Source organism: Emys orbicularis, chromosome 12, assembly GCF_028017835.1.
Source record: "Emys orbicularis isolate rEmyOrb1 chromosome 12, rEmyOrb1.hap1, whole genome shotgun sequence".
NCBI lineage: Eukaryota > Metazoa > Chordata > Testudines > Emydidae > Emys > Emys orbicularis.
This window is the reverse complement of record NC_088694.1, coordinates 36,261,056-36,279,719: the sequence shown is the minus strand read 5'-3', so window position 1 is coordinate 36,279,719 and position 18,664 is coordinate 36,261,056. Positions and strand designations below refer to the sequence as shown.

General features: G+C 44.0%; 2 protein-coding genes across 2 annotated transcripts; both read right to left on the bottom strand.

Moving 5' to 3' along the window:
* Nucleotides 1-2,836: 2,836 nt before the first annotated feature.
* On the bottom strand, nt 2,837-5,322 carry LOC135886083 (olfactory receptor 6C4-like). The gene is made up of 2 exons (XM_065413968.1): nt 5,284-5,322; nt 2,837-3,799 (listed from the first exon to the last, which is right to left on the bottom strand). The coding sequence occupies exons 1-2, from the start codon at nt 5,320-5,322 to the stop codon at nt 2,837-2,839; spliced, it is 1,002 nt and encodes a 333-aa protein (XP_065270040.1).
* A 10,037-nt stretch (nt 5,323-15,359) lies between these two features.
* LOC135886082 (olfactory receptor 5V1-like) lies at nt 15,360-18,364 on the bottom strand. The gene is made up of 3 exons (XM_065413967.1): nt 18,326-18,364; nt 15,871-16,322; nt 15,360-15,810 (listed from the first exon to the last, which is right to left on the bottom strand). The coding sequence occupies exons 1-3, from the start codon at nt 18,362-18,364 to the stop codon at nt 15,360-15,362; spliced, it is 942 nt and encodes a 313-aa protein (XP_065270039.1).
* Nucleotides 18,365-18,664: the final 300 nt, after the last annotated feature.

Below are 18,664 nucleotides of genomic sequence, written 5' to 3'. Positions count from 1 at the left end.
AGGCGGTGGGGGCTCATGCTGACAAGTGCAGGGTTGCTCCCCAAGTGGAGGGTCTGGGGGCAGGGTGGCTCTCCTGCAGAATGGACAAGAGAGGAGTGATGAAGCTCCCAGGTATGGTGGAAAACACCATTGAGGATGACCTCCCAGCAAGGAGGCTGTGGAAGTTCCCGCTGGGAAGAGCGGGGGTTTTAAGGCCTACATGCACTAAGTGGGTGAAATGGATTTAGGTTTTGGATTTGTACCGGGGATCAATTGAAACATGTTTTAGCAGTAATCCAGCCCAAAGGAGATGTATTATTTAAGCAAGAGAGCCTGTTTGTGGAGTGAATGGTGACAAGGAATAAGGGAAACTGAGGTGAGAGCTCCTGTTCTGCCATGGCCTGCTGCTGGAGGATGCAGCAGGACCATAGGCACCGACGCCATGGGTCCTCTTGGGCTCAAGCACCCACCGAAAAAAATATGGGGAGTGCTCAGCACCCGCAGGGTCTGATTAATCTTTTGTGGGTTCTACCCTGCTCTGCTCACACTCCGCCCTAGGGCCCCACCCCTGCTTGGCCTCTTTTCCTTGAGGCCCTGCCAATGCTCCGCTCTGAGGCCCTGCCTCCGCTCAGCCTCTTCCCCATGAGGCCCCGCCTGCCCCTCGCATTGGGGAAGGGCAGACAGGAGCGTGCACCGGCAAAAACAAAAGTCAGCACCTGTGCCTAGGACACATGGGAAAATTTCAATTTTTGCCAAAACATTTCAATTTTCTAACAGGAAAATCAAAACTATGTTTTTTCTGGGGCGGGGGAGCAAGAGGGGAAGTTCAGTCCCACTCAAACTGTAATTTTTTTTTTGACCCAAAATGTTTTATTTCAGCTCCGTTCCTTGTAAATGTTAAGCTGCCTTTCCCTAGCACATTGCCTGATGGGAGTAGTAGTTCCAGTCCCCATTGTCTCCATCACAGGAGGACTACATCTCCCACAATGCAGTGTGGACCCAGCGGTTTTAGCAGTGTGTTGGGAGGGCATCAGGGGAGTCAGATGAATGTGGTTGCATCATGAGAACTGTAGCCCAGCCAGGGATCCTGGACCAGAGGTAAGAATGTGGGAATCACCCATCTCCGGTCTCTCTCAGTGCACCTGCTCAGGAAACAGGCCCCACACTTACAGAATTCCCCACTGAGAGAGGTGATTCTCCCACTGTCATGCTGGGGCTGGGATTACAGCATCTTAGGTATCAATGTGATTTCTCAGTGGGTCCAACTGATTTTGCCATCATTGTTTCTTCCCTTGGGCAACCAGTTGTAAGGAGAGCTGGGTAGGAAATGTTCTTCCTGCGCTACAAAACTTTTTTGAGATGTCAAAAGATTTTCTAATAGCACCTCGGGATGAAACTGAGACCTTCCAAAGTTTTGTTGAGGAAAATTCAGAGACAGAAAGGCGATAGCTCAGTGGTAAGGACACTTAATTAGATGCCAAAGAGCTGAGTTCAAATTCCTGTTCTGCCTGGTTTGGAGCAGAGACTTTAAACTTTCCTGGATCTCACATAAGTGCTTGAGCTGCAAGGCTGTTCTGGGGTGGATGTTTTCCCTCTTGTAGCTGTTCCACTTTGTATAAATAACTAAATATTTCTTGGAGCAGGGACATGAATCTACATATCTCACAACCAGGCTGGGTGCCATAGCTCGGTGGTACACTGAGTTAATCTCACTCACTGTGTTTAGCCCAATGAATAATTAATTATTTGGACAAAGTGCAACAGCTCTAACAGGAAAGAGTGAAAACAAGACAAACTCTGTAGCCAATTGGTTAGAACACTCATATGGGAGGCTACGTAGGGCTAACTTCTTGCTCCAAATCAGAGATTTGAGCCGGGGTCTTCTACATCTCAACTAAGTGCACTAACCACTCGACAACTGGCTCCTTCACTAGTTTTGACCTGAAATTCCATCCTAGATCTGAGGAAACCTTTGTGGCCTCTGTATTGGTTACGATGAAGCTGCATCTTCTGATGAAAGCTCATTTTGTTGAAATTTTTTGCCCAGTTCTACTGGTAAGTCCGATGAGCAGAGGGCTGTCTCCAAACGAGTATTGTTTATTTCCCACAGTAGGAACAAAGGATAATGTAAGAGAAAATAAAGGATTTTATACTAACAACAGTCCTATGTGCAAGTCTGTCTTACCTAGAGACTTACTATCCATTGGCAGAGACCACAGGCAGTTCCCTCTTTCTTCCAGGACCCTAAACACTGGTCTCCATCTGTGAGACCCACTTCTTATCAGCAGCTCCCTAAAACAACTGTCACTTCCCTTGAAAATTACACTATTATCTGCCCTAGAAGCCCTTTGTCACTGGTTCCTGGGATTTTGTGTTTACACACTGGAATCCCTCCCTCCGCTGATGGTCAGAGATGGGGACATCAAAGTGAATTATTATAGCATTGTTCCTTAACAGTTATTAGATGAGCAGTTATGTTCTCATTATTGTTCTTTTTCCTCCCTCTGTTGACTTAGTCCTACACAAACACACAGTAAATATCCCAGCATTTAATCTCTTGTGTTCATATGACAAACCCCTTTACATCAATGAGACAAACAGAGAGCATGTAATATCCCTGAATTATCTAACATCAAAGCCTATCACAGGAACAAAAGGGGAGTATCATATGGGCAAGTATTATTTATTGGATGTGGTGAAAGAGTAGGAGCAAATGGAGGTATCCTCAATTCATTTTTAACTTCAGTAGGGGAGATATTCTACCACCCACAACCATACGTGATGCCATTTTCTTCAGCAAGTCGAGGGACTGGATAAGGTTCCAGTCAGTCTAAAAGAGAGACCGTACAAATTTCATTCACCTCCTTATGAAAGCAGCCAGTTTGCCTCCAGCTTTCTTCAATGCCTCTTTGACCACCTTGTTTCTCAGGCTGTAGATGAGAGGATTGGCCAAGGGTGTCAGGACAGTATAGAAGACAGAGAACACTTTGCGCAGGTCTCCTGCAGTGCCAGCAGTTGGTATCATGTAACTAATGATGAGTGAGCCATAGAAAGTAGCAACTACGATGAGGTGGGAGGAACAGGTGGAAAAGGCCTTTTGCCTCTCGGTGGTGGAGGGGATTCTCAGGACGGTGGCAATGATACAAACATAGCACATCAGGGTTAACAGGAATGTAGGAAGTATAATTGCAAAAGACAGTAATAGATTCACCACTTCAATCAGGCTGGTGTCACTGCAGGAGAGTTTGAGCATCGGGGCAAAATCACAAAAGAAATGGTCAATTTTGTTGGGGCCACAGAATGTTAACCTGGCCATCAAAAGAGTTATCAAGGTACTAGTAAAGAAGGCCATTATCCAAGAGCCAGACATTAGCTGTATGCGAACCCAGCTTCTCATAAGTGCTGCATAATGCAAGGAATTGCATATTGCTAGGTAGCGGTCATAAGACATGGCTAATAGGAGGAAACATTCAGCAGTCACCATGAATACAAAGAAGTACAGTTGTGTGATGCAGCCGCTATATGAAATGTTTCTGTCCCCAGTCAGGAGGCTGGCCAGCAGCCTGGGCAGGATGGTGGAGGTGTAGCAGGTCTCCAAGCAGGACAAGTTCCCCAGGAAGAAGTACATGGGGGTGTGAAGGTGCTGATCAGCCACAACTAGCACAAGAGTGAGGATGTTCCCAGCCATGGTTACGATATAGATCACTAGGAACAGCAGGAAGAGAGGGGTCTGCAGTTCTGGGAGATTCCCAAATCCCAATAGGATGAATTCTGTGATGAACGTTTGATTGCTCCACTCTACATTTTCCATGAGTTTTCTCTAGAGGAAAAGAGGGAAAAGAGGGAAAAGAGATATAATAATAATAATAGATAGCTTTTAAAAAACCCTGCTAGTCATTTGACTATTCTCTGGTCCAGAGACAATATATTTCTTATTTAGGGAGAGGTAAATAAGCATCCACGGTTCACATTATCTTTTCTCATCTTTCATTCATTTGCAGGATGTTGCTGAAGGTCAATGATGATGGAGTGATAGCAAAACCATACATGCTGTCGCATCAGAAAATAGTGATTAGTTTAGAAAAAGGATAGGAACATCTATGGAAAGGTTTACTCTAGAAAACAAAACAAAAGAGATATCATTGAGTGTTGGAGGGCTTTGAATTTCAGTACAGCTGGAATTTGCAGGGGAGTCACATATTTAAAAATATTATGGACATAGAAGCAGATGCCTTTTGAAAATAGTGTCTCCCTTTCTCCCCCCCCCCCCCCCCGCCCCCCAGAACCCTTTTAGAATGAGCACTCACTGAAACTGTAAAGTGAACTTTCAGGGGAGGCTCCTGTATATCTGCAATTTATACAAATACCAGTGTTACATTTTCTGCTTTGCCATATAGGAAACCAATGATTTTATCACTGATTTGAGCTGCACAAATTTTGAAATGCTGCACTAATGATATGATGATGCTGTTTGCTAGGCAGAGACAGATATCTCTACGTGGAAGTAGATTGCTCATATTAGTCAATATTTGTTCTTTTGTTTGATGTTCTTTTGTTTGACATTCTTTTCTTTCTTACTTTGCCTATCTGTCAGTTTTGATTATTATCAGTGGAAATATTTTTTCTTGGTACTGGGTGTTTACAGTGAAATCAACATTTGTGGACATGCATGGATAGAAATCAAATCCTTTCAAGCCTCCTGATCAGTTTTATATTGGAGAAGGCAGAGACGCAGAAGTATGATTGTGTGTCACTTATTCGTTAATGGCCCTATAATGGTAGATACTTTACAAATATTTATAAGTAGTAGACAGTCCCAGCCTTGAAGTGCAAACAAGATAAATCTTTGAGGTAGCTTTTAAATCTCAACCTATGGGGCAGATATCCAGCGGTATTTATTTACCTAAAGATGCACATTAGTTTAAGCAGGGTAGGCACCTAAAAACACATAAAAATCAAAGGGAGTTAGGTATGTAATCTTCTGCTGTGCTTTTGAAAATCCCTCAAGATGCCTTTCTGCATCTTCAGGTGACTAAATACCCCCAAGGGAAACATTTTTAGTTTGTGATTTTTGGACAAAAGGTTGACATTTTCCACTGAAAACTTTGATCTGGATGAAAAAGTTTTCATTTTCATAGAATTTTACATGTGGGGGTGGGGGGGAAACATTTTCTGACCAACTCTAGATTTTATTCCATGTTTCTTGTTCTCAGTTTCTTCATATGATTTGCAAACTCAGCTAAGACACAGTAAATGACAGAGGAGATTAACACCCCTTTGGTTAATAGAAAGCATAAATCTTACCTGCAAAGCTGCAGTCCTACTAAACTGACTCTCTGACATCTTCTCTTAACCTTGTCATTTTCTAACTGCCTGAAGTTTCTCTCAGAACTTTTCATATACTTTCCTTCTCTTAGTAAAGTGAACTAAGACCATGCGTAGGATAGCATTGATTCATTTTAGTAGCATTTGTAAAGGGAGTAATGCATCCTTTTATATTGATATCCTTCATGTCATCTTCCTTTGATGCAGCTACTGCAGGATATTTTAGTTAAGGTGATGGGGGACTTAATTAAGAGAACATTTAATTTGTCAGCAATATTAACTCTCAAGGCAATCAAACTTCTAACCTTAGCTGAATTATCAAGGGCTTACATATTAGGCCAGTGGTTCTCAAACTTTTGTACTGGTGAGCCCTTTCACATAGCAAGTCCCAACCCTCCCCCCCCCTTTATAAATTAAAAGCACTTTTTAATATATTTAACACCATTATAAATGCTGGTGGCAAAGCGGGCTTTGGGGTGGAGGTTGACAGCTGACAACACCCGCCCCCCATTTAAGAACCTTTCAACCCCTTGAGGGGTCCCAACCCCCAGTTTGAGAACCCCTGTATTAGTTTGAGGGACATTATAGAAAATCTGTCTATCTATCTACACAAATGTATGAGAATCTTCTGGAGTTACGAGTTAATGGAGTTATCCTTTATCTGTTTTTTAGAGGCTCAAATGTTAGGGAAGTCAATGAAACACTGCTGATATATATCACTGGAGGATCTGGTCAAGTGTGTAAGATCCAAACTCTCCTCCCAAATGGAACCTTTTCATTTAATATAGATTATTCTAGGGTTCCTCCTTCAGGACTGCTCATCCCACACCCTAGATCATCTCTCCACCACACAGCTATTCCCCAATCCCTTATATAAATGTGGGGCAAAGAATCACCTATGTCAGTAACTCAGCAGAATGGTATAAGTCTACAGACTGACACTTTTGAGTGTTTCCAATACTCCTTAGGCTGGGCTACTCCTAGGGTTCCTTCCTCATTAATTCCCAGCACATACCCTAGATCCTCTGTCACCCACTCATTCCCACATCCCTTAATGTCATGGCAAAACTACGAATCACCTGTCTGGATGAGGCTTCAGAATGGTATAGCCCTGATGGCTAGCTCCTCCATTCATGAATCACCATGTAAATTCATGGGATGACTCCTGGTTTACAATATTATAGCTATAATTAACATATTAACATATAGTTATTACCGTAATATTGGTAACTGATGAGAGGGCCTATTTAGTGCATGTCCATGGAGGTCAGTCCTGTGTCTGGTCTGTTCAATATTTTCATTAATAACCTGGATAATGGAGTGGAGAGTATGCTTATAAAATGTGCAGATGACACCAAGCTCTTTGGAAGACAGGATCAGAATTTAAAATGACCTTGATAAACTGGAGACTTGTTCTGAATTCAACATAAAGAAATTCAGTAATGCTAAGTGCAAAGTACTTCACTTAGGAAGGAAACATTAAATGCACAACTACAAAATGGGGAATAACTGGTTAAGTGGTCATACTGCGGAAAAGGATCTGGGGGGTTGAGTGATGCTGACAATTTGTGTTTAAACGGTTATAAATCTTTAACTTTTTGAATCTCAATGTCTCCTGTCATTAAATAATTACTGTCTAAACCCTCCTCCCCCCAATTTCACTCAACTGTTAAAAATTAACAGGAGCTTAATCTGAGGCAGTATGGAACACCTCCGGCGCTAACATGCTTAAAACCCATCATTTTGTGCAGATGTGAAAATTTTACATATATAAAAATCTAAAATTACAAACAAACAAACACTTAAAAACTATGGTCCCAACAGAGATACTGGTTTTATGAGTCATTACAAATATACGTAACCCCCTAACCTTCCTTTTTCCTATGACTGTGGAGGTGTAATTGCCCATTTCATCTTAAATGTTCCCTTGCAACATGTGTTTACCCCTTATGCTACACAATCTGTCCCACTGTTGTATTTAGCTCTGACACTCCGATTACATGAAAAACTGAAGAAGAACTCTGTTTAGCTTGTGGGCTTCTCTCTCACACTAATAGAAGTTGGTCTCTCTTAAAAATAAACATTGATATTATCGGCTGAAATGATCAAAAAATAAAAAATTAATTTTGCCAAGCCTAATTATATGCAGAAGCTCTTTATGTATGGAAATAGCAACAAAAGTATTACAATTACTCCTGGGGGAATTCTGCGCCCAAAATAAAAAATTCTGCAAGAGCAACAACAAAAAATTCTGCGCACATTATTTCAAAATTCTGCAAAATTCTGCATATGAACTCCCAGCAAGGAGGTGGTGCAAGTTCCTGCTGGGAAGAGCGGGGGTTTTAAGGCCTACAGTCACTGAGTGTGAGAAATGCATTTAAGTTTGGGATTTGTACTGGGGATCATTTGAACCATGTTTTAGCAGTAAACCAGCCCAGAGGAGATGAATTATTTAAGCAAGAGAGCCTGTTGTGGAGTGAATGGTGACAAAGAATAAGGGAAATTGAGGCGGGAGCTCCTGTTCCGCCATGACCTGCTGCTGGAGGATGTCGCAGGATGAAAAGCGCTGACTCCGTGGGTTCTCTCAGGCTCAAGCACCCACCGAAAAAAATAGGGGGTGCTCAGCAATCTTTTATGGACTTTACGCCTGATCTGTCCACACTCCACCGCTCGGCCTCTTCCCCAGGAGGCCCCGCCTGCCCCTCGCATGGGGGGAGGGGGCAGAGAGAAGCACCCTCCCACAAAAACAAAAGTCAGCACCTGTGCCCAGGACACATGGGAAAATTTCAATTTTTACCAAAACATTTCAATTTTCTAACAGGAAAATCAAAAATATATTGGGGGCAGGGGCAAGAGGGGAGGTTCAGTCCCACTCGAACTGTAATTTTTTTTGACCCAAAATGTTTTATTTCAGCTCCGTTCTTTGCAGTGGTGCAAGTAGAAATCATTTTTTGCTGGTACTGCACTCATGGGAGGGACACAAGGGGAGGGCACATGACCTCCCCACGTGACTCTCCATGTGACTCCTTCCCACCCTGCCCCCAACCCGGGTCTCCCACACTCTCTCCGTCCTCTCCGACAAAAACAGATGCATTTGTAAAATGATGCTTTGGGCCCCTGGTGCCACCTGTACGTCCAGGTATCATTGAGGATCCAGCAGCACCCCAAATTGAAAACTTCTTAAATGAAAGAAGAATAGGAAGGACAATCACCCCACTTTCCCTTAACACACTATCAGTGCTTGTCTTATGTCCAAACTAAGCTTCTGCCAGCTTGCCTTTATCTAAGAGTATGTCTTCATTACCAGCATTAAAGCACTGTCATGGCTGTGCTTTAAGTTGGCTGTGTAGTCGCGGCACCAGTGCTGCAAGAGAGTTCTCCCAGCGACGTAAAAAAACACCCGCACGAGGGGAGTAGCTACCAGTGCTGGGAGTGTGGCTCACAGCACTGGAGCACTGTCTACACTACCACTTTACAGCGCTGAAACTTGCATCTCTCAGGGTTGGCTTTTTTTTAACATCCCTGGGTGAGACAGTTTCAGCGCTATAAAAAGTGGCAGTGTAGACAAGGCCTAAGTATTGCTCTCCGCCAGGCACTAGGAAAGCAAAGATGCTGCATCACCTGGGTTTGATGGAAAATAGGCTTAGAACTGTGTGTGCCATGTACATCTTGATAGAACTACAACCCAAATTGTTTTATTATTTTCCCCAGCATGACATACAGGAGGGGCAATCAAAATCAGCCTGGCAGAACGTGCATGAGAACTGTCTCTGGACAGATAAGCAATTGATCAAAATCACATTCTCTGATCTTTTGGGGCAAATCCTGTTCCCATTGAGATCAAAAGGAGTTTTGCTATTGAGTTCAATGGGAACAGGCTTTGACAATTGCAGAGGAAAGAACAAAACCACTCAAGCAAGGGCTATGTTGCTTATACCACAGGTATCGAAGGCTGCTGATTCACGTGAGAAAGTCAGCAGACATCTGATCTTTGTCCATTGCAAGGGAGAAATCAGCAACCAATGAGGCTAGAACAGTCTTTTGTACCATATCCAACTTATAAGTCCATCTGCAAAGGATCAAGGAAATATGAAGGCTCCAGATTATCTTAAAGTCTTCAGTCCCTTGGTTAGCATGCCCCCATCAGTATACGTTCATAGTCCAGAGGCTGGAGCAGGAATCAAAAACACTATTTAAAAACCTCCTGTTCCCCCACCCCCACCCCAGGACTCCTGTCCAACTTAACAGCACACTACAGGGGGGGAGCGATAATGATAGCTCAGTGGTTTGAGCATTGGCCTGCTAAACCCACGTTTGTGAGTTCAATCCGTGAGGGGGCCTGAGGAGTCCATTTGGGGATCTGTGGCAAAAATCTGTTTTGGGATTGGTCCTGCTTTGAGCAGGGGGTTAGGCCTGGTCTACACTACGAGTTTAGGTCGACTTTAGCCACGTTAAATTGAATTAAGCCTGGACACGTTCACACGACGAAGCCCTTTCTTTCGACTTAAAGGGCCCTTTAAACCGGTTTCTTTACTCCACCTCCGATGAGGGGATTAGCGATAAAATCGGCCTTAGGGGGTCGGAATTGGGGTAGTGTGGATGGAATTCGACATTATTGGCCTCCGGGAGCTATCCCACAGTGCTTCATTGTGACCGCTCTGGACAGCACTCTCAACTCAGATGCACTGGCCAGGTAGACAGGAAAAGCCCCGTGAACATTTGCATTTCATTTCCTGTTTGCTCAGCATGGAGAGCACAGGTGACCACGCAGAGCTCATCAGCACAGGTAACCATGATGGAGTCCCAGGATCGCAAAAGAGCTCCAGCATGGACTGAACGGGAGGTACGGGATCTGCTCGCCATATGGGGAGACGAATCAGTGCTAGCTGAACTCCGAAGCAGTAAACGAAATGGCAAAATATTAGAAAAGGTCTCCAAGGCCATGAAGGACAGAGGCCATAACAGGGACGCACAGCAGTGCCACGTGAAAATTAAGGAGCTAAGGCAAGCATACCACAAAGCCAGAGAAGCAAACGGAAGGTCCGGGGCAGAGCCGCAAACATGCCGTTTCTACGCGGAGCTGCATGCCATTCTAGGGGGTGCAGCCACCACTACCCCAACCGTGTGCTATGACTCCTTCACTGGAGAAACACACAGGGAAGCGGGTTCGGGGTACAAGGAAGATGAGGATGGAGAAAATGTAGATAGCTCACAGCCGCAAGGAAGCGGAGAAACTGGTTTCCCCAACAGCCAGGATATGTTTATCACCCTGGACCTGGAACCAGTAACCCCCGAACTCACCCAAGGCATGCTCCCAGACCCTGAGGGCACACAGGGGACCTCTGGTGAGTGTACCTTTGTAAATATTACACATGGTTTAAAAGCAAGCGTGTTTAATGATTAATGATTAATTTGCCCTGGCAATCGCGGCCAGTACAGCTACTGGAAAAGTCTGTTAACGTGTATGGGGATGGAGCGGAAATCCTCCAGGGACATCTCCAGAAAACTCTCCTGGATGTACTCCCAAAGCCTTTGCAAAAGGTTTCTGGGGAGGGCTGCCTTATCCTGTCCGCCATGGTAGGACACTTTACCACGCCAGGCCAGTAGCACGTAGTCTGGAATCATTGCATAACAAAGCATGGCAGCGTATGGTCCCGGTGTTTTCTGGCATGCAGACAACATCCATTCCTTATCACTCTTTGTTATCCTCAGGAGAGTGATATCATTCACGGTAACCTGGTTGAAATGGGGCAATTTTATTAAGGGGACATTCAGAGGTGCCCGTTCCTGCTCTGCTGAACAGAAATATTCCCCGCTGTTAGCCACGCGGTGGGGGGGAGGGGTGAAGTGATCATCCCAGAGAATTGGGTGTGTGGGGGAGGGGAGTTAGTTGGGTTTGTGATGCATGTTAACCCTGAAACCGCAGCCCTTCCTTTTACATTGCAAACCCATTTTAAATGGCCAACCCAACGGGTGCTTGGTATTTGAAATGAGAGCACTACTGTTTGAAACCATTCCCACATGTTAAGAAGGTTAAAAAAGCCAAAAGACTGTGTCTTACCATGGCTGCCTGCAAGCTGAAATCTGTGGCCTGGCACTGCGTGAGTGATCTCTCACACCAAACCAGCAGGCCCTCAATATAAGAGGAAAAATGCGACATTGTAACGAAAGCACATGTGCTGTGTAATGTGAACAGCAAAATTTAACGTGAAAAAGTGTACCCATTGTTCTCTAAAATGTGTCTTTTTTAACCACCTCTCCCTTCTCCTCCACCAGCTGCAAATGTTTCTCCTTCACAGAGGCTAGTGAAGATTAGAAAGAGAAAACGTAGGACGCGTGATGACATGTTCACAGAGCTACAGATGTCCTCCCACGCTGACAGAGCACAGCAGAATGCGTGGAGGCAGTCAATGACTGATTACAGAAAAGCACAATATGAACGAGAGGAGAGGTGGCGTGCTGAATCGCGGGCTGAAAATGATAGGTGGCGTCAGCTTGCAGACAGAAGGCAAGAGTCGATGCTCCGGCTGCTGGAGCATCAAACTGATATGCTCCAGCGTATGGTTGAGCTGCAGGAAAGGCAGCAGGAGCAGAGACCGCCGCTGGTCCCCAGAAGCGAACAGGGCATTTCAGTTACTAGGTGCCTGGAAACGTCCCATGGCATATTTCTCTAAGCAACTGGATCAAGTTTCAAAGGGTTGGCCAGCATGTTTGAGGGCCATCGCAGCCACTGCCCTAGTGCTTGGGGAAGCTGAAAAACTGACACTGGGAGGAACTGTGCAAGTGTATATTCCCCATATGGTCCAAGCCCTGTTGGATACTAAGGGTGGTCTCTGGCTCACACAGGCTCAGGTTGCTCGGTACCAGGCAAAACTGTTAGAGAATCCTGAAGTTACCCTACAAACCTGTCCCTCCCTTAATCCAGCTACCCTGCTACCAGAGACAGAAAAGCAGGAACATGATTGTCTGGAAATCATAGATGTACACTACTCTAGCCGCCCAGATTTAAAAGATCAACCACTCCCAAATGCTGACTTGGAGTGGTATACGTATGGCAGTAGTACTGTTGTAAATGGGCAAAGGAGGGCTGGGTATGCTGTTGTGTCTCTCCATGATACCGTGGAAGCTGAAAGTTTACCTGCTGGGACATCTGCCCAACTTGCTGAACTAGTGGCCCTGACTCGTGCACTCGAGCTGGCAAAAGACAAACAGGTTAATATCTTTACTGACTCAAAGTATGCTTTTGAGGTATTGCATGCTCTTGCTGGTTTGTGGAAGCAAAGGGGAATGCTAACAGCCCAAGGTTCTCCAGTTAAGCATGGGTCTCAAATTCTCTGGCTGTTAGAAGTGGTACAACTCCCTGCAGCAGTAGCAGTGGTACATTGCAAAGCCCATCAAAGGGAAGATCAAGATGTAACCAAGGGCAATGCCAGAGCAGACAGGGAAGCCAAGCGCGCTGCTACCCTGAAATCACCAACAGAGGAGAATGCCCAAATGCATGCCCTCACCCCATCAGTGGGTGAGCTTGCAGCTCCTCAGTACTCCCATGAGGACAGAAACCTGGTTGACAAGCTTGGTCTCCAGGAAAAGGAGGGATGGCTTTATTCCACAGAGGGAAAAATCCTCTTGCCCAAAGGCCTAATCAGACCGGTGTTGCAGAAACTGCATCAAACCACCCACGCAGGCAGAGAGGCTCTTACCCAGCTTATGAATAAATATTTTCTAACCTCTGGACTTAAACCCCTAGCATCACAGGTACAGGCTGAATGTTTAATCTGCCAAAAGAACAACCCTCGACCAGGAGTAGCAGTGTTACCAGCCACTCTGGAACCTATCCCAGGCCCAGGATTGGTATGGCAAATAGACTTTACTGAGTTTCCCAGGACCCAAGGATACAGGTACCTCCTCGTCTTGGTGGATCGATTCAGTGGATGGCCTGAGGCCTTCCCATGTCGTAACAACACTGCCAAAACAGTGGCTCTTAAGTTTGTCAAGGACATCATTCCTCGCTTCGGCCTCCCCCAGTGGATGGAATCTGATAATGGAACACACTTCACATCTCAAGTGGTTCAAAAGATATCAAGTGCTCTGCAAATCCCCTGGAAGCTCCACACACCATGGCGACCACAAGCCAGTGGAGTAGTGGAACACACAAATCAGACACTCAAGCGGCACCTCTCAAAGGTCTGTCAGGAGGCCTCTCTTAGGTGGCCTGATGTTTTGCCCCTTGTGTTACTCCGCATTCGTGCTCTCCCCAAGGGTAGGTTAGGGCTTAGTCCCTTCGAGATTATGTTTGGAAGGGCATGGCCTCTGAATGGTACACCGGTTCTGGCAGGGGAGTGGGAGATGGGGTGTGGTTTCTTGTCTCAGTACATGTGCTCTCTGTCTGCTGTTCTTTCTTCTCTTCACAGATACACCAAAGATTCACAGCCTCTTCTGCTGGATGCCCCGGTCCACTCCTTGCAGCCAGGCGATTCTGTACTAGTTCGGACCTGGAAGGACGAACCCCTCCAAGAGAAGTGGAAGGGACCCCACACCGTCCTGCTTGTCTCCCACACAGTGGCAAAGGTCGAAGGACACAAGAACTGGATTCATCACTCTCGACTGAAAGCAGTACCCGCTCCTGAACAGTGGACTGTCCAGCCTGCGGAAAAGACTGCCAGTGACGATTTGGGACTTAAGCTGTTATTCAAAAGACAGTAAGGGTCGTTGGGAATGCTTTGTGATATCTCTCCCTACCTATGGGGTGGGACGGCTAACCCAACTCTACAGAAGACTTGATAAATTTCTCACTCAGTTTGCCAATGATGCCTTGGCCATAGAGAAACGCATAAGTTCTGACCTGTACCAGCTTCGACTGCTGGCTTTGCAAAACCGCCAGGCCCTAGATTATGTGTTAGCTTCACGGGGCGGAGTATGTGCCCTTATTGGAGAAGAATGTTGTACCTATGTCCCAGAGTTTTCACAGGATATTAACAAGCATATCTTGTTGGCCGAACAGGCCTTGAACCAGTGGAAGGCCCAGGAAGGGGAACCCACTATTTTTGATTCCCTTTGGGGTTGGTTACCTGGTCTAAGGGGACTAGGGGGAAGCATTGTTCGCATCTTGCTCACAGGTGTTGTGATATGTTTTGTCCTCTTCCTTTTGCTCACTTGTTGTAAAGTGTTCATATGTAAAATTTGTACCTCCCCCTCCCCAGAGGTTCCTTTATATTCTCTCATTGATGATCCCAATTGTATGGAACTTAATCGCATTTTGTCTTTAGAGTATGAGAAAATTCTGACAAAGGTTTGTTGAGTGTTCTCAAAGGAGGGATTGTTGGTGTCACTAGGCATAGCTACCAGGTAACTCAGAGGAGTGGAAGGCCAGAAGAGCCGATGAAGCTCTTCTGCTCTGGGTCTAAGTGAGCCACAGTGACTCCGTCTTGTAAACTTTCACCTACTTCTGTGCTAACTGCTTACATGCTGAAGCAGAAATGTAAGGGTCAGCTTTTCTAGCAGGCAGCTGCTGTTTCATTCACACTACCAAGGTCAAAGATAAGCAGATGAATGGGAATTTTTCTAACTGTAACTGCTAGAGGAGGGAGGGGTGGGAGGGGTAAGAGGGAGTAACAGACAAAGGCTTACACAGAAACTGCTTGGAATATAAAATGAAACATGTGCTGATATGTGCTGTGCTTGATTTGAGACGTGTTGGTCTCCTAGTGCCTATTCAGAGCTCTTGAATAAAGTTGGTTTTGCTTCTCCACACCTGGTGTGATTATTGGCGTGAAGCACACCGGGCAACGAACCCTGTTGCCCTCTCGGGGCCCATCTGGGCCGGCAACAAACACCTATCACAGGAAGAAAAGTGGAGTATCATATGGGCAAGTATTATTTATTGGATATAGTGAAAGAGTAGGAGTAAATTGAGGTATCCTCAATTCATTTTAACTACAGTAGGGGAGATATTCTATCACCCTCACCCATTCCATGCATAATGCCATTTTCTTCAGCACCTTCAGGGTCAGGATAAGGTTCTACTCAGTCTAAAAGAGAGACCGTAGGAATTTCATTCACCTCCTTATGAAAGCAGCCAGTTTGCCTCCAGCTTTCTTCAATGCCTCTTTGACCTCCTTGTTTCTCAGGCTGTAGATGAGAGGATTGACCAAGGGTGTCAGGACAGTATAGAAGACAGAGAACACTTTGTGTAGGTCTCCTGCAGTGCCAGCAGTTGGTATCATGTAAATAATGATGAGTGATCCATAGAAAGTAGCAACTACGATGAGGTGGGAGGAGCAGGTAGAAAAGGCCTTTTGCCTCCCGGTGGTGGAGGGGATTCTCAGGATGGTGGTGATGATACAAACATAGGATATCAGGGTTAACAGGAATGTAGGAAGTATAATTGCAAAACACAGTAATAGATCTACCAGTTCAATCAGGCTGGTGTCACTGCAGGAGAGTTTGAGCATTGGGGCAAAATCACAAAAGAAATGGTCAATTTTGTTGGGGCCACAGAATGTTAACCTGGCCATCAAAAGAGTTATCAAGGTACTAGTAAAGAAGGCCATTATCCAAGAGCCAGACACTAGCTGTATGCGAACCCAACTTCTCATAAGTGCTGCATAATGCAAGGGATTGCATATTGCTAAGTAGCGGTCATAAGACATGACTAATAGGAGGAAACATTCGGCAGTCACCATGAATACAAAGAAGTACAGTTGTGTGATGCAGCCGCTATATGAAATGGTCCTGTTCCCAGTCAGAAGACTGGCCAGCATCCTGGGCAGGATGGTGGAGGCATAACAGGTCTCCAAGCAGGACAAGTTTCCCAGGAAGAAGTACATGGGTGTGTGAAGGTGCTGATCAGTCACAACTAGCGCAAGAGTGAGGATGTTCCCAGCCATGGTTACAATATAGATCACTAGGAACAGCAGTGAGAGAGGGGTCTGCAGTTCTGGGAGATTCCCGAATCCCAATAGGATGAATTCTGTGATGAACGTTTGATTGCTCCACTCTACATTTTCCATGAGTTTTCTCTAGAGGAAAAGAGAAATAATAATAATAATAATTTGCTTTAAAAAAAAACCTGCTAGTCATTCGACTATTCTCTCATTCAGAGACGATATTGTTCTCATCTAGGCGAAGTACCTACGCCTCCATGTTTCACATTTTCTTTTCTCATCTTCCATTCAGCTGTGTCAGAGTTGGATGGCCGTTCATTCATTTAGAGGTTGTTGCTGAAGGTGAATGATGATGGAGTGATAGCAAAGCCATACATGCTGTCGCATCAGAGATTAGTGATTAGCCAAGAAAAAGAATGGGAATATCTATTAAATGTTTTACTCCAGAAAACAAACAAAGTAGATGTCACTGAGTGTCGGAGGGCTTTGAATTTCTGTGCAGTTGTTATTTGCAGGGGAGTCCCGTATTTAAAAATATTATGGACATAGAAGCAGATGCCTTTTGAAATTAAGTCCAAGGTGTCTCACTTTTTTTCCCTGGAACTCTTTTAGAAAGAGCACTCACTGACATTATAAAGTGAACTTTCAGGGGAGGCTCCTGTATAACTGTAATTTATACACATACCACTGTTATATTTTCTGCTTTGCCATATAGGAGACCAATGATTTTATCACTGATTTGAGCTGCACACATTTTGAAATTCTGCACTAACGATTTGATGATGCTCTTTGCTAGGCAGAGACAGATCTCTACGTGGAAATTGATTGGTCATATTAGTCAATATTTGGTCTTTTGTTTGATATAAGAAATGAAAAAAGAAAACCATATCTTGAAACCATATATTTCAGTGAAATCCAAGAGCAAAAGCATATCTTAAAGGAAGTATATATATTTTTAACCTATGTCTCCCTCCTGTGTGTATGTCAGAGTTACGGTGTATGTTTGTATATGAGCCCAGGTTGAAGCAATCCAGTAATAGGTAAGAGCTGATACCTAGGCTTGTCAGAAATCATTTTTTAAATCATTTCAATGGCTATTATCAATGTTCATTTTTAAGCAGTTTTTACTATTTTCATTTATTTAAATTTTCCCTGTTTTGAGAGATGGTAGGACAGACAATTATTGAACGACATCAGATATCAAGATAGAAAAAGTTCCAGCTTTATAACTATTAAATCACAAATTGTCAACAACACATGTCAAAATATACAAAGCAAGTAACCTGAAATCTGGTTTTGCTTTATTTCATTAAGTAGTCTATGTGTAAGAAGTCTAATTTAAGAGTCTAAGTCACCGGATTTGGACTCTAAGTTCTCAGGCACCATTTTCCTTACTTTACCAATTTGTAAGTTTTTATTATTATCAGTGGAAATATCTTTTCCTTGGTATTCAGTGTTTACAGTGAAATCAACATTTGTTGACATGCATGGATAGAAATTGAATCCTTTCAAGCCTCCTGATAAGTTATATATTGGAGAAGGCAGAGAAGCAGAAGTATGATTGTGTGTCACTTATTTGATTATGGCTCTATAATGGTAGATACTTTACAAATATTTATAAGTAGTACACAGTCCCAGCCTTGAAGTGCAAACAAGACAAATCTTCGAGATAGCTTTGAAATCTCAGGCTATGGGGCAGATATCCAGCGGTATTTATTTACCTAAAATTGCACATTAGTTTAAGCAGGTTAGGCACCTAAACACACATTAAAATCAAAGGGAGTTAGGTGTCCAATCTGTTCCTGTACTCTTGAAAATCCCTTTAGATGCCTTTCTGCATCTTCAGGTGACTAAATAGCCTTGAAAATCTGATGCCAAGGGAAACATTTTTAGTTTGTGATTTTTGGACAAAAGGTTGACATTTTCCACTGAAAACTTTGATCCGGATGAAAAAGTTTTCATTTTCATAGAATTTTACATGGCGGGAGGGGGGGAGGGGACTTTTTCTGATTAACTCTAGATTTTATTCCATGTTTCTTGGTCTGAGTTTCTTCATATGATTTGCAAACTCAACTAAGACACAGTAAATGACAGAGAAGATTAACACCCCTTTGGTTAATAGGAAGCATAAATCTTACCTGTAAAGCTGCAGTCCTAATAGACTGATGCTGTGACATCTTCTCTTAGCCTTGTCATTTTCTAACTGCCTGAAGTTTCTCTCAGAACTTTTCATATACTTTCTTTCTCTTAGTAAACTGAACTAAGACCATGTGTAGGATAGCATTGATTCATTTTAGTAGCATTTGTAAAGGTAGTAATGCATCTTTTATTTTTATATCCTTCATGTCATCTTCCTTTGAGGCAGCTACTGCAGGATATTTTAGTTAAGGTGATGGGGGACTTAATTAAGAGAACATTTAATTTGTTGGCAATTTTAACTCTCAAGACAATCAAACTTCTAACCTTAGCTGAATTAT